Below are 12,372 nucleotides of genomic sequence, written 5' to 3'. Positions count from 1 at the left end.
TACAAGTAGAAAACAAACCAAAATAGTCAATGCCGGTTCATGCAATCTCAACAGTAGATTCTACTGAAGTTCAGAGAAGAAAGAGAGCAAGAAGATTTTATGGAGATAAGAGATGAGGAGGAGGGCCTTGAAGAGAAAAGAGAACTTTGCAAGGTAGAGGTCATTCTTATTTCAGAAGAGAACAGGAATACAGCCTTTTTCCCTTCATGACAGTAAGGAAGCCAGCCCAATAGGAGCAGAGGAAGCATGTTGGGCAGAGTGAAAGAGAAGATTGATGGAGTCAGATAGAGTCAGGTTATGAAGAACCTTGGATATCAGGCAAGAGTAATTCAGACTGACAAAGCAGGCAATAGGCAACTATGAGTCCTGAGTAGTAGAGAAACACAATGAAAGAGGCATTTAATCTGACAAGCGTATATGTCAGGTACACTGGAGGGGATGGAAATAGAAACAGAAAGGGCAGCTGAACTGGAAAGTGATGAGTACCCCTGACGAAGGTAGTGGCAGAAAGAATGAAACTTAAGGGGCAAATGTGAGACATGCTTAGAAGGGAAAGTCTATAGGAAGTGGTGACCTATGGGCTAGAGGAGATGACAAATGTAATTTTACACCTGTTCACTTTCAAGTGACTGTAGGTATCCAGGTGGAGATGTCTTATAAGCAGCTGTTAAAACAGTATAGAAGTGTGAGTGGAAGGTCAGAGTTAGAGGCAGGGATTTAGATGTCCCTGACAGATGGGCCTTCCTAGGAAGTAAATATCCAGAGAGAAGCACAGAGGGCTAAAGGTGAATTATGTCTTTTAGGAAGGGGGTAGAGTTAGGAGAGGAAGATTGATTATATCAACTGGTATTATTTATCAGGTGTTAGAATTGTCTCCCTCCTCTCAAAACATCTTCCTATGCCCCCTGATAGGTCTGTGTCAGAGATTCATTACTTTGGGTTAATAAGAAATCTCATTTAAAATGTAGATATCCTGGGGGAGGTTAAAGTAGAAAGTTTACCTTTTAGTCTTTCATACCTTTGGGTAAATCACTTCAGTGAAGGGAGGAGAAATCAGTGCCACAAAGAAAAGATAAAGAGGAAGATAAAGGAGAACTAGGGGAGTGTGGTGTCATGGAAATTCCAGGAGGAGCATTTGAAAGTAGTCAGCCTGCTGAATGCTGCAGAAGGTTAGAAGTCAAGAAGCATGGAGGCCAAGAAAATCTATTGGATCTCACTAGAAGGCAGTTATTGATGACTTTGAGAGAACAAAGTAAGCAGGGAGGGATCAATAGAGAAAAAATGAAGGCAGCAAGTAATATGGCAATAAATGTCAAGAAACAGTATTTTGTAGAAGTAGTCAGAGGGGCAAGTGAAGGCCTCTTAGGGTGGGAGATGTGCATATGTTAAAAGCAAAAAGGAAAAGCTAGTTGAATAGGAGAGGCTGCTGGAAATAAAAGGAGGAGATGAGAAGCCTATAGAAGGAAGCCAAGCAAGAGAAAGATGTGAAAGAATGCGGAGCCTTTCTGAGAAGAGTGAGCCTCAAAAGGTTGCTATTCTCAAGTGGAAAGAAGGCGATGGAGATAGGTATAAGGGTAATTGCAGTTAAGTTGGCTGGACATGTAAACTCAATGTAATTATTAGCATCTGCTAATTGCATATCTGTTTAAGGAGTTTAGAGAAACCCTTCCATATAAAATTTCCTTTAGTGCCATTTTTTAAAAAAGTATTTACTTTGCTTTACATGGGTATAACAACTATCTTGTTCTTACTAATTAATTTTATAAATAAAATTTACATACATGTTAGAACAAAATAAATTTCCTATCACTTGAAAACACCTTTATTTTGCCTTGGCTGGTGGGGCTCAGTGTATTAAGTGCTGGCCTGCGAATCAAAAGGTTGCTGATTCGATTCCCAGTCAGGGCACATGCCTGGGTTGTGGACCATGTTCCCAGCAGGAGGCGCGTAAGAGGCAACCACACACTGATGTTTCGCTCCTTCTCTTTCTCCCTCCTTCCCTCTCTGTCTAAAAATAAATAAATAAAATCTGAGAAAAAAAGCTTTTATTTTGCCACTTTTCACTTTTGTGAACCTAGTTACCTGATGCTCTGGCTTCAGCTTTTGCAGGAAGGCATTAACTGTGTGACTTCTCAGGCTTACGTACTTGGAGAAAAAAGCATGATTATTTGTATTTAACTGTTATATATGGGGAGAAAAGAGATAGACTGGGTTTATATCCATTACTAAGTAAAGTCAACTAGTTTTGTACTTTTTTTCTCTTCTTTTTTTATTTTTTAAATTTTATAAATCATGTTTATTCTATTACAGTTGTCTCAATTTTTACCCCTTTACCACCTCCACCCCCACTCCCACAGTCTATTCCTACTCTGTTGTCCATGTCCGTGGGTCATTCATACATGTTCTTTGTCTAGTCCCTTCCCCTTCTTTGCACCATTGTCCTCCTTCCCCATTGCCTCTGGTCACTTTCAGTCTGCTCCATGTTTCTGTGCCTGTGGTTTATTTTGTTCGTTAGCAAATTTTGTTGAATAGCTTCCACTTATAGGTGAGATCATGTGGTAATTGTCTTTTATCCACTGGCTTATTTCACTTAGCATAATATTGTCCAATTCCATCCATGTTGTCACAAAAGGTAGGAGTTCCATCTCACTGTTTCTTTGTTTTGTTTGTTCTTTCTTAACTGAAGATTTATTTTATTTATTTTTTAAATATCAAAGTTAATTATAAAATATTTTTAAAAATTAAAAACCATTATAAAGTCTCAGCAACTAAACCAGCATGACACCAGCACAGAAATAATCAAGTAGATCAATGAAATATAATGAGCATTCTAGAGACAAATGTATATATCTGTCTAACAATATAATATATGATTAAATTGATATTTCAAATCAATGGGTAAAATAAGGCTTATTCAACAAATAAGGTGCATGGACCACTATTACTTGAAATAAAACAAATATAGAGCCCTGTATCACACATTATACAAGAAATATTCAGGTGAGTTAAAAATCAATATGTAGAATCTAAGGAGTCTTAGAAGAAAACAGAACTAATATTTATCATGACCTGAAGTAAAATATTCAAACTCAGAAGCTATAAAGTAAATGTTGACAATGTGACTATATTAAACATTTAAGACTATATAGTAATATACATATTTAAAAAGTTAAAGGACAAGGGATAGAATAGGAAAGTATTTGTAACACATTTAAAACATGGTTAATAGGGTTTTTTGTTTTTGTTTTTGTCCTTTTAGGGAAAAAAGTTCTACAAACCTTTAATCAATAAATGGATAAAGAATACCAAAAAGTCATGTAAAGATTTTTTTTTTTAAATAATAGAAACAGGCAAGAAATCTACTAAAACAGGTTTAGTTTCAACAAATAGTAAAGGAACAAGTAAAATAACATCATTGTCACAATCAGATTAATGAGTATTAAAAATATTGGTGATATCAAGTTTGGCAACTGTGAAACGAATTATATTTCATAGAAACTGTTTTTCATCTTAAAGCATTCCCTTTAGCATATTTTGCAGTGTTGGTTGGGTGGAGGTGTATTCTTTTAGCCTTCTTTTGTCTGGGAAACTCCTTATTTTGCCTTCCATTTTAATTGAGAGCCTTGCTAGGTAGAGCAGTCTTGGTTGCAGGCCTTTGCTTTTCATGACTTGGAGTATTTCTTGCCATTCTCTTCTGACTTGCAGTGTTTCTGTTGAGAAGTCAGCCGCTAGCTGGATTGGGGCTCCCTTATATGTTACTACCTGTTTCTCCCTTGCTTGCTTTAGGATTCTCTGTTTGTCTTTGATATTTGCCATTTTAATGATGATGTGTCTTGGAGTGGGCCTCTTTGGGTTCCTCTTGAATGGGACCCTCTGTGCTTCCTGGACTTGTGTGCCTCTTTCTCTCCTCCAGTTGGGGAAGTTTTCCATCATTACTTTTTCAAACAGGTTCTCTATCCCTTCCTCCTCCTCTTCTCCCTCTGGTATCCCTGTTATACAGATATTATTATGTTTCCGGTTGTCCTGAATTTCCCTCAATGCCTCTTCATTTTTTTGAGTCTTTTTTCATTTTCTTACTCTCTCTGGGAGTTTCATTTACCTTTTCCTCCAGCTCACTGATTTGGTCCTCAGCTTCATCTAGCCTGCTTTGGATTCCTTCTACTGTGTTCTTCAATTCAGAAAGTGTATTCTTCATTTCCTCTTGTCCCTTATTGATAGTTTCTATGTCCTTTTTCATGCTGATATAGTTGCAGTAAGTTCCTCGTAGTTTCCCTGTAGTTTTTGGCAATTCTCTCTTAGCTTACTGAGCTCATTGAGCTTCCTTAGAACCATTGTTTGGAACTCAATATCTGATAGTTTACTTGCCTCTATTTCTTTTAGTTCTCTTTGTGGGGATTCCTCCTTTCCCTTTGAGTGGGGTGTATTTCTTTGTCTTCCCATTCTTTGTGAGACTCTTCTCTTTTGCTTCTCATTCTTAAGTTGATCTGCCTTGATTTCCTGACTTTGTGGTGTGAACTTCTACTGTTGGTGACTGCTGTTTTTACTCTCTGGATCTGCCTCTGATGATGTCACATGTTGACCCTGTCTGACATTAGGCAGTCTGTTGGAGACTTTCAGTAATTTACTGTTTGTGGCTGTTTCCTTCAGCTATTAATCTGTTCACTCTGCACTCAGCAGGGCACCTTGGACAGCACAGGGTGGGGCAGAGTCCCTTCTGGGGGTGGGGTTTTTGAGTCCTTTCACGTCATTGCCTTATGGGGCAGGAGTCTGCACTGGGATCCTGCTGGTTACTCTCTCAGTTCTCTTCCCTCAGCCTCTGTGCCCAGTCTCTCCTCAAGTGTCGCTAGACCTCTCTGTGCCCCCTTTTGCCAAGGATTTACTGTTTGTGGCTGCCACTCTGCACTCAGCAGGCAGCTTAGACAGCACAGGGAGGGGTGGAATCCCCCCTCGGGGCGGGGCTATTGGGTCCTTTGTCGCTGGTGCCACTCAGGGGGAGTGGTCTCTGCCAGACTAAGATGGCTGCTGCTACATGGGGAATGAGTTAGCACCGAGATCTCGCAGGGTACTCTCTCCATTATCTTCCCAAAGCCCCCTTCCTCAGTCTCTCCTGAAGTGTCTCTAGCCCACTCTGCCCCTGCCTTTGCCAGAGACAAGGGTAAGTGGCTGCAAATACAAATTTATGCATCAGACTTTTAAACAGCTCTTTGCTTCTCCAGCTTCCTGTCTCTGGCAGAGAGCAGCCCTGCCACTTTTCACAGCTGGACATTTTCTGTGTAATTTTTGGGCTCTGGTGCTGTGGGCTGGAGATCCTTGCTTTTGGTTTAGAGCCTGCTCTTCTCAGGGGGATCCAACTGGCCGTTTCAATATCCTTCTGGTGCTTCCCATTGATGCCCCACCTGCCTTCTCAGGTCTGTATCGCACTCCTTACCAGTTCGATTGTACAAAAGCTGATTCTTGTGTCTCCGAGGTTACAAGGCTCCTCTTTTGCTATTGTTCAGTTGTTTTTCCAGGTGATTTCTCCCCAATTTAGTTGTAATTCTAGGTTGTTCCTGGGAGGAGGTTACTGTGATTTCCTCTCATTCCTCCACCATCTTGATTCTCTAGTTTTGTACTTTTAAGTTGGGTACCTTTTAAAAAAATTACTGTTGACATTTCATTGCCTTATGTAAGATCTTTGTTACAAAACTAATTCCTGAAATTCTTAACAAAGTGTCCAATTTCTATTCTCTTCTTAAAAATGATTTTTTACAAAATTATTTATTGATTTATTTTTAGAGAGAGAGTAAAGGAGGGAGAAAGAAAGGTAGAGAAACATCAATGTGCGAGAAATACATCAATCAATCGGGTTGCCTCTTACACACCCCCAATGGGGGGCCTGACCTGAAACCCAGGAATGTACTTTAGCAGGGAATTGAATTGGCAGCCCTTTGGTTTGCAGGATGACATTCAATCCACTGAGCCACACCAGCCAGGGCTCTGTTCTCAATTTAATATTTTTCATTCCCCTTCAGGAAAAAGAGGAGCGGTACCTCATGTTATTTTCAAATGTCTTGATAATGTTATCTGCAAGTCCTCGGATGAGTGGCTTCATCTATCAGGTTAGTGGATTTCATATAGATCAAATAGCAGGACCCGTAATGAAAAGAGATTTCCATCCAGATGCAGTATTTCTATTATACTATCAAAAGTTCCAGCCAGAAAAGGCAGGATGTTATGACCTTTCATTGTAATTAGATAGCTTATAAGAGCAGATGTTCCTTAGATCAAAGACCTTTGTATTATTGTAATAAGTCTACCCCGAATGTCCACTGCTCTGGTTATAAGCTAGGTTATGAATGTATAAACAGAAATATAAATCTGCAACAAAATCAATTAGTATCAGAATTTTACATGTCCATATTATATCATTATTGCTGAGAAAATATAAAGGTGGGATCTCCTTCTACAGTCACATCACATGATTTAGTGTTTGAAATGCAAGTCATTAAATTCCTTAAGAAATTAAACTTACTTCAGTCTGCTCCCAAAATGTGGAGTATTATAAATTGCTGTTGCCTCTTATATCTTGTCTTAGCAGTTAGTAATTTGTATAAAATTTGAGTTTTTGTTTAGTGATTTTCATGAAAATGTGTTAGAAAAATAAACCATAAGTCCTGATATTATGGTTTAGGGTATGTTAGCCAAAACACAACCCAGTTTTTCCCCTTATTTTCTCATGTGATTAAAATTTAAAGCAGGGAAACATATTATCTATTGATATACCAGAGAAATATATCTATCCATAATTCAGCAGTGATTCCTGACAGGATCATAAAATCTAATAGAAATAAGCAGGGACGTGAAAAACCACAGAATTAATGGGAACGTTCTTTTTCTGGTAGGGAAAAATACCAATAACAGGAATGGTGGTGACTAGATTAGATGAAATTGAAGGGAATGACTACACATTTGAAATCACAGGTAGGTAATTTTATCTTTTTCACATAGCTACTTCAACCTCTTTTTGGAAAGAAGTGGGGTTTAAATAAATAAATACTATTATTCTCTGTTATATAGTCCATGAGCAAGTTTTACACGGGCATGGCAAAGTATATTTTATTTCCTGGGATAATTAGGGTACAGCGATAGAACAGAGAAGTCTCCTGGTCATTCAAAAGCCTCGGTTTTGCCATTAGTTTCAATTTTCTGTTGCATAAAAGCTACCTGCTAGAGCTAAGAAATAACAAAAGGGACTGATATAAATTTGCTCCTTTTTCTGTCATCTATTCTCTTGTGGCAAAGAAGCCAAAGATGTGGAATTTTATCAGTAATTTTATCATCAGCCTATGATTTAGCAAGGTTTTATTATGTTTCAAAAAAGTACTGAGAAGCCATAAAACTTTTTTCACAAACTGAGAAAATGACAGGCCTGGATAATGCTCCCTGACATTTTGGCCTGTTTTCACTTTTGGCAGGCTGGCGTGCTTTACATTTAATGGTTGTACTTTTTGCATTGATATGGTATGATAGCTAACACTGGGATAATGGCCCCAGGCCTTTATCTTTCCCAACAGGGAGCCCACAATTTGGTACTGGATCTTGTTTCAACTTTGATAGTGGGTGAAACAATACTATATTCTCATTTTAGACTATTAGCTAAATTGACTCTATGCTTAAACTTTTGGGTTGTGTATTTGTTTAAAGTGAAGTTTTGTACTACTTCTAAGATTATGTAAGCAGTAGAAATCAAGAACGGTTTTTATAAATTAGATATGATTATTTATTTATTTATTATCACAGCTCATCTGTTCTTGATACAGAAGTTTCAAAAGGGTTACCCACAGGTATAAAAATTCCTGAAAATACATGTAACACCCACATCTGAGTTGTGTGAAGTGATTGTTAATGAGGCAAGCTCAAGGTTCTCCTTGTCTTTTGTTTCCAAATGCTCATAATTGGGGGATGAAGGTCACATACTTGAGAGAATTGTGGTCCACTGCAGCAACAACCAGGACTTCCAGGAATGGCTGGAGCATCTGTACAGATTGATCAGAGGACCTGCCTCATGCAGTTCATTATCCAAGACATCATCATCATCTTGTAGCACTCATTCTGTAAGTAGTCCATTTGCTCTATCCAGAGATTACTGAGTCTCTCATCAAATCCTGTCTGCTGAGGACTTAGGCGAACCAGTGAGCATGCCATTAATCCTTGGGTAGTTTATATCTGTAGGTTTTAAAGTACAGTTAAACCTCACTAATTCTGAGGTTTAACTCAAAAAAAATTTTTTTTTGATTGATTTTAGAGAGAGAGAGAGGAAGGGAGAAAGACAAACACTGATGCGAGAGAGAAACGTCGACCAGTTGCCTCCCATACACACCTCCAGCCAGGGATAGAACCCACAGCATAGGCATGTACCCTGACTAGGAATTGAACTGGCAAACTTTTGGCTCATGGAACAACACTCCAACCAGTTGAGCCACATGGCCAGGGCACAAATTCTGATTTATTGTGGTGGAGGGAGGTCCATCGAAATTAATACAAAGTTTTACTTAAAGGTGTGAAGTTTAGTTTGACCTTAACTTGGAGTACCAACTAAATACTAGCACAAATCCTACTAAGATGTTTTAATGATAAGCAAGATGTATTTTAGTTAGCAACTGCTATTCTCTTATTAATAATGTGCTAAGTCAAAACCAATAGTTTACCTTCATAAGTATTTAAGCATCTCTACATAATCTCATTTATACTATTATATTCACTCAGTAACCTTCAAAGGTAAACTTTTAGCATTTTCTTCCACGTTATCATAAATTTAGCAATTCATGGCATTTGAATTGATGAAATTTTACTGTACTTGCTGAGTAAGATTGAAGATATGCTGTGTTGCCTATTAACACTTATACCTGTGATACCAAAATTCCACTTCAGGGCACTGTGTGCTCTAGTAGGAAGAAAAAGGGCTTTGTCATCGTATCTGGATTCAAATCTTAACTTTGCCAATTGCTAGCTAGTTACTTCACTTTGCTACGGTTTGTCTTAGGTTGTTCCAATGAAATAACCTATTTAAGCATTTAATAGAGTGCCAAACATATAACTGAACTTCTTAAATATTGACTGTTCTCAATTATACAGAAAAAACACCTGACTTTAATGAAATGCAGAAGAGAAAATGAGGACAGGATTATGGAATGTTGAATCTATTTAGTGCTATTCCTTAGAGACCCAATAATCTTGACTGGAAAGTGTCAGTTCTCAAACTACAGACCTTTGTTTTTCCTTCTTTCCCTTTCTATGGCTGGCTTTGCTGATCCAGTGAAGCTATTGATGTTCTCTCACTGTGGGGAACAAGGTTGGGTTCAGGTGGCAGATTGCCAACATCTCATCAGACAATTTCCTAGTCTTTTAGCTCTACTGGACAGCCCCGAGGACCCTTGGAACCTCCTCAAATTATAAAACCATGGAGTTTAAGTTGTCTACGACCTGCACCTCCACTTAGACCATCAGCAGCACTAGGTTATAAAGAGGTAATTTTGCTATATATGGTATAAAATGCTGACAAGCTAATTTTGTAACTTATTACAAATAGTTCTGTGGGGATGGGCTTAGAATTTATAATAGGTGACACATGTCAGTCAATCTTGAATTGCTAGATTCATTGATTTTTTTATTTCTTAATTTTCCATTTCCCCATTGTCCATCTACAAATATTTATTGAATATCCCCGGGGTTTATGTGTACTCAGTTTCCCCAACCTTTTCCTAAAATGCCTCTGGTTTACCTTTATAATGATATGATAATTTATAAATTGGTAGTGATGTACACACATCTCAAACAAGAGGTGCTTCATTAGAGGTGAATTTCCAACCCAATTCTGCTTTTTGGATCATTTTGATCTATTAAACCAAATCAGTAAAGTCTTATGGGAACAAGCCATGAGTCTGAACTATGAAAGTCTTTGAACTATTTGCTGCAGTTGAAAAGGGAAAAAGAATTTAATGAATGGAGTATCTTTTAAAAGGATTCTTCTAAGTGACAACCCTAGAGGACATTTGATATTTGGGTAGTGTGGGGATTTCGAGGCCTTTTTTTCCCTTGAAGTTGCAGTCAGGAAATGTCAGTAGCTAGCTTCTGTAACTGTGTGGAGTGTTACCTTTTCCATCCAAACAGTCGGGATTTTTTTTTTGTTTGTTTGTTTTTGTTTTTTTTTCCCCTAATCTGTTGCTCATTGTTTCAGCTTTCAGAAAAAAATCTTCATTTATTAGTAACTGTTCTTCAAAGAGGTTTTACTGAATGAAGATTTAAGTTTGTGGCAGTTGTGAGACATGTCAGAGTTGTAATGCAAAGGCAGCCTATGTTTGTATATCAAATGTGTGTTTTAATGAATGATGGAGACTTACCTGAATTTTGAGTTTGTTTTTATTTAAAACACCATACTACTGTTTCAGTTCATTGTTGCCTAAACTCTTAGTGTAGTAAAAATGGAAAAATATTTGGAAACTGGAGGATTTTTTGATCCTTTCAACCCAACATGATAGGAAAAATAAATCTTGAGCTGAATTTTCATTATGTACCTTTATTCAGAATTAAGCCAAGAAACAGTCCCACAGGTTTGCTTTGAAAATTGACCTGTGATACTTGCAATCATCCATTTTTTCCTTTGATCACCATAACCAGGAGTGCCACTTCGTAGTTACATAGGTCTCCTTTTTAATGATGGATATTTCATAATTGTCAGTTACTAAATTCAAATTCAGGTGAACTTTGAGGGGTGAAATTGACTTAATCCTTCACAGAACTAATCCATTAAAACTAAGGCATGATTACTATTTTTTTCTGCTGGGAGAAGAGAGTTATTAATAAATTCTTACTATGTAGTATGTATTTTAGTTATTTTCAGCATTTGTTATTCTGCACAGAACTGTGTTCCTTGGGCTTTTGCATGATGATATTGCATCTAAAACTAATGTGGGAATCGTGATGATATTCTCTCTGTATAATTTATGATAACACTAACATTTCAAATGTTGTTTTAGAATTATTGATAAATGGATTTGGTCATTGTAACCATCGACCTCTCACGCTCATCTTCTCTTTCTTTACATATTCACTTTAGAGGATGTCTTATATCTTAAAGGTAAGGGTAGAACACTATCTTTGCCTTACAGTGACATCATAATGTTATGCTGTAACCTTTTATGAGTGAAGCTTTCCTTTATGCTTCTTTTTTCCCCTATTATTTTTGGTGGCTAAAATATGAAGATGCAGTTCTGACATGTAAGTATTTTCTTCAAAAAGCAGGCTCTTGTGAAATGCATATGAAAATGTTTTCTTATAATGCCTTAAAAATTTCCATTTTCCTCTATTTTAAAGCTATTTTTTCTATTTTTGTCACATGTGAGTTTTTCATGTCTGTTGGTTTATTCACATGGCCAAAGCAAATTAAATAATTGATATAATTCATATCTTTTTGTCTACTAGTTAAAATATAGCTTTATATATGTATATTTTGCTTGGCTGCAGGAACGTTACTCCTAACTCTGAATCATTATCCAGAAGTCCTTCATTTGGTTCTTCTCTCTTACCACAGGGAAATTACTTAGTTTCTTTGTCTTAATTTTCCCATTGGACAAAAGGAAATTGATATTCTTTGTTGTGGGACTGTTGCTCAGGAAAATTTATTTAAATAGTTTTCAAGCTCCTTGAAAAGCTGTGTATACTACAGTAGTAGTTACAATTGTTACTTAATTCATTTGAAACTGTATCAGTGGGGAATATAAACCAAGTTAGGAATGCTGTTATTTCTAGCATTGGCATCCATTACTTTCTCTGCATATGGTACCCTAAGGGCATTTGGCCTCCTGGAGAATCTGCTAAATTTTTAGTAGGCACGGTCCATTCTTATACCCATCCCTATGGCAATTGTGAAGACAATGTCATTGCCTTTGTTTATTTAACCTTATAGAGTTTATTTGAGACATTTTTATTGTGTATAGTATTTAATTTTGATGAGCTCCTGAGACTGTCAAAATAAGAGAGAGCCATTCTATTTAATTTCATTTGCTCTTTTAAATTTGTTTTTGGGGCAGAAGTTTAATTCATAAAGAAAATTCTATTCTTACAGGAGTCTAGTAAAAGCCCCAAAACCATGAAGAAGTTTCTTCATAAAAGAAAGACTGAAAGAAAGCCATCAGAAGAAGAATATGTGATTCGGAAAAGTATGTGTTTTGTGCTTTCTGAAAGTTGGTAATGGATTAAATAACAGAAAAATATTTAAAAAACAGATGATTAGAGCACGTTGTTCTCGGCATCATCTGTTACATAATGACAAATGCATAGAAAGGTTGGGTCACCTCTAAAATTTTTTAATAAGCTGCCTTCTGCTGCAGTTCA

The 12,372-nt window shown here is 37.1% G+C and overlaps 1 protein-coding gene across 2 annotated transcripts in view; it reads left to right on the top strand.

The window, feature by feature from the left end:
- The window catches only part of ARHGEF6 (Rac/Cdc42 guanine nucleotide exchange factor 6), a 172,971-nt gene that overhangs the window by 127,090 nt on the left and 33,509 nt on the right, over positions 1-12,372 (top strand). For both annotated transcript variants that reach the window (XM_054579556.1, XM_054579554.1), the window contains 6 exons: positions 6,012-6,098; positions 6,882-6,960; positions 7,948-8,093; positions 9,381-9,506; positions 11,096-11,116; positions 12,104-12,197. In XM_054579556.1, the coding sequence (XP_054435531.1) occupies positions 6,012-6,098; positions 6,882-6,960; positions 7,948-8,093; positions 9,381-9,506; positions 11,096-11,116; positions 12,104-12,197 (553 nt within the window). The remainder of the gene's footprint in view (positions 1-6,011; positions 6,099-6,881; positions 6,961-7,947; positions 8,094-9,380; positions 9,507-11,095; positions 11,117-12,103; positions 12,198-12,372) is intronic.

Source organism: Pteronotus mesoamericanus, unplaced genomic scaffold (genome assembly GCF_021234165.1).
Source record: "Pteronotus mesoamericanus isolate MK-2021 breed Mesoamerican mustached bat unplaced genomic scaffold, CSHL_Meso_final contig_55, whole genome shotgun sequence".
Classification (NCBI taxonomy): Eukaryota; Metazoa; Chordata; class Mammalia; order Chiroptera; family Mormoopidae; genus Pteronotus; species Pteronotus mesoamericanus.
Note: the sequence above shows the minus strand (reverse complement) of the source record. Positions and strands in the feature narration are given on the sequence as shown.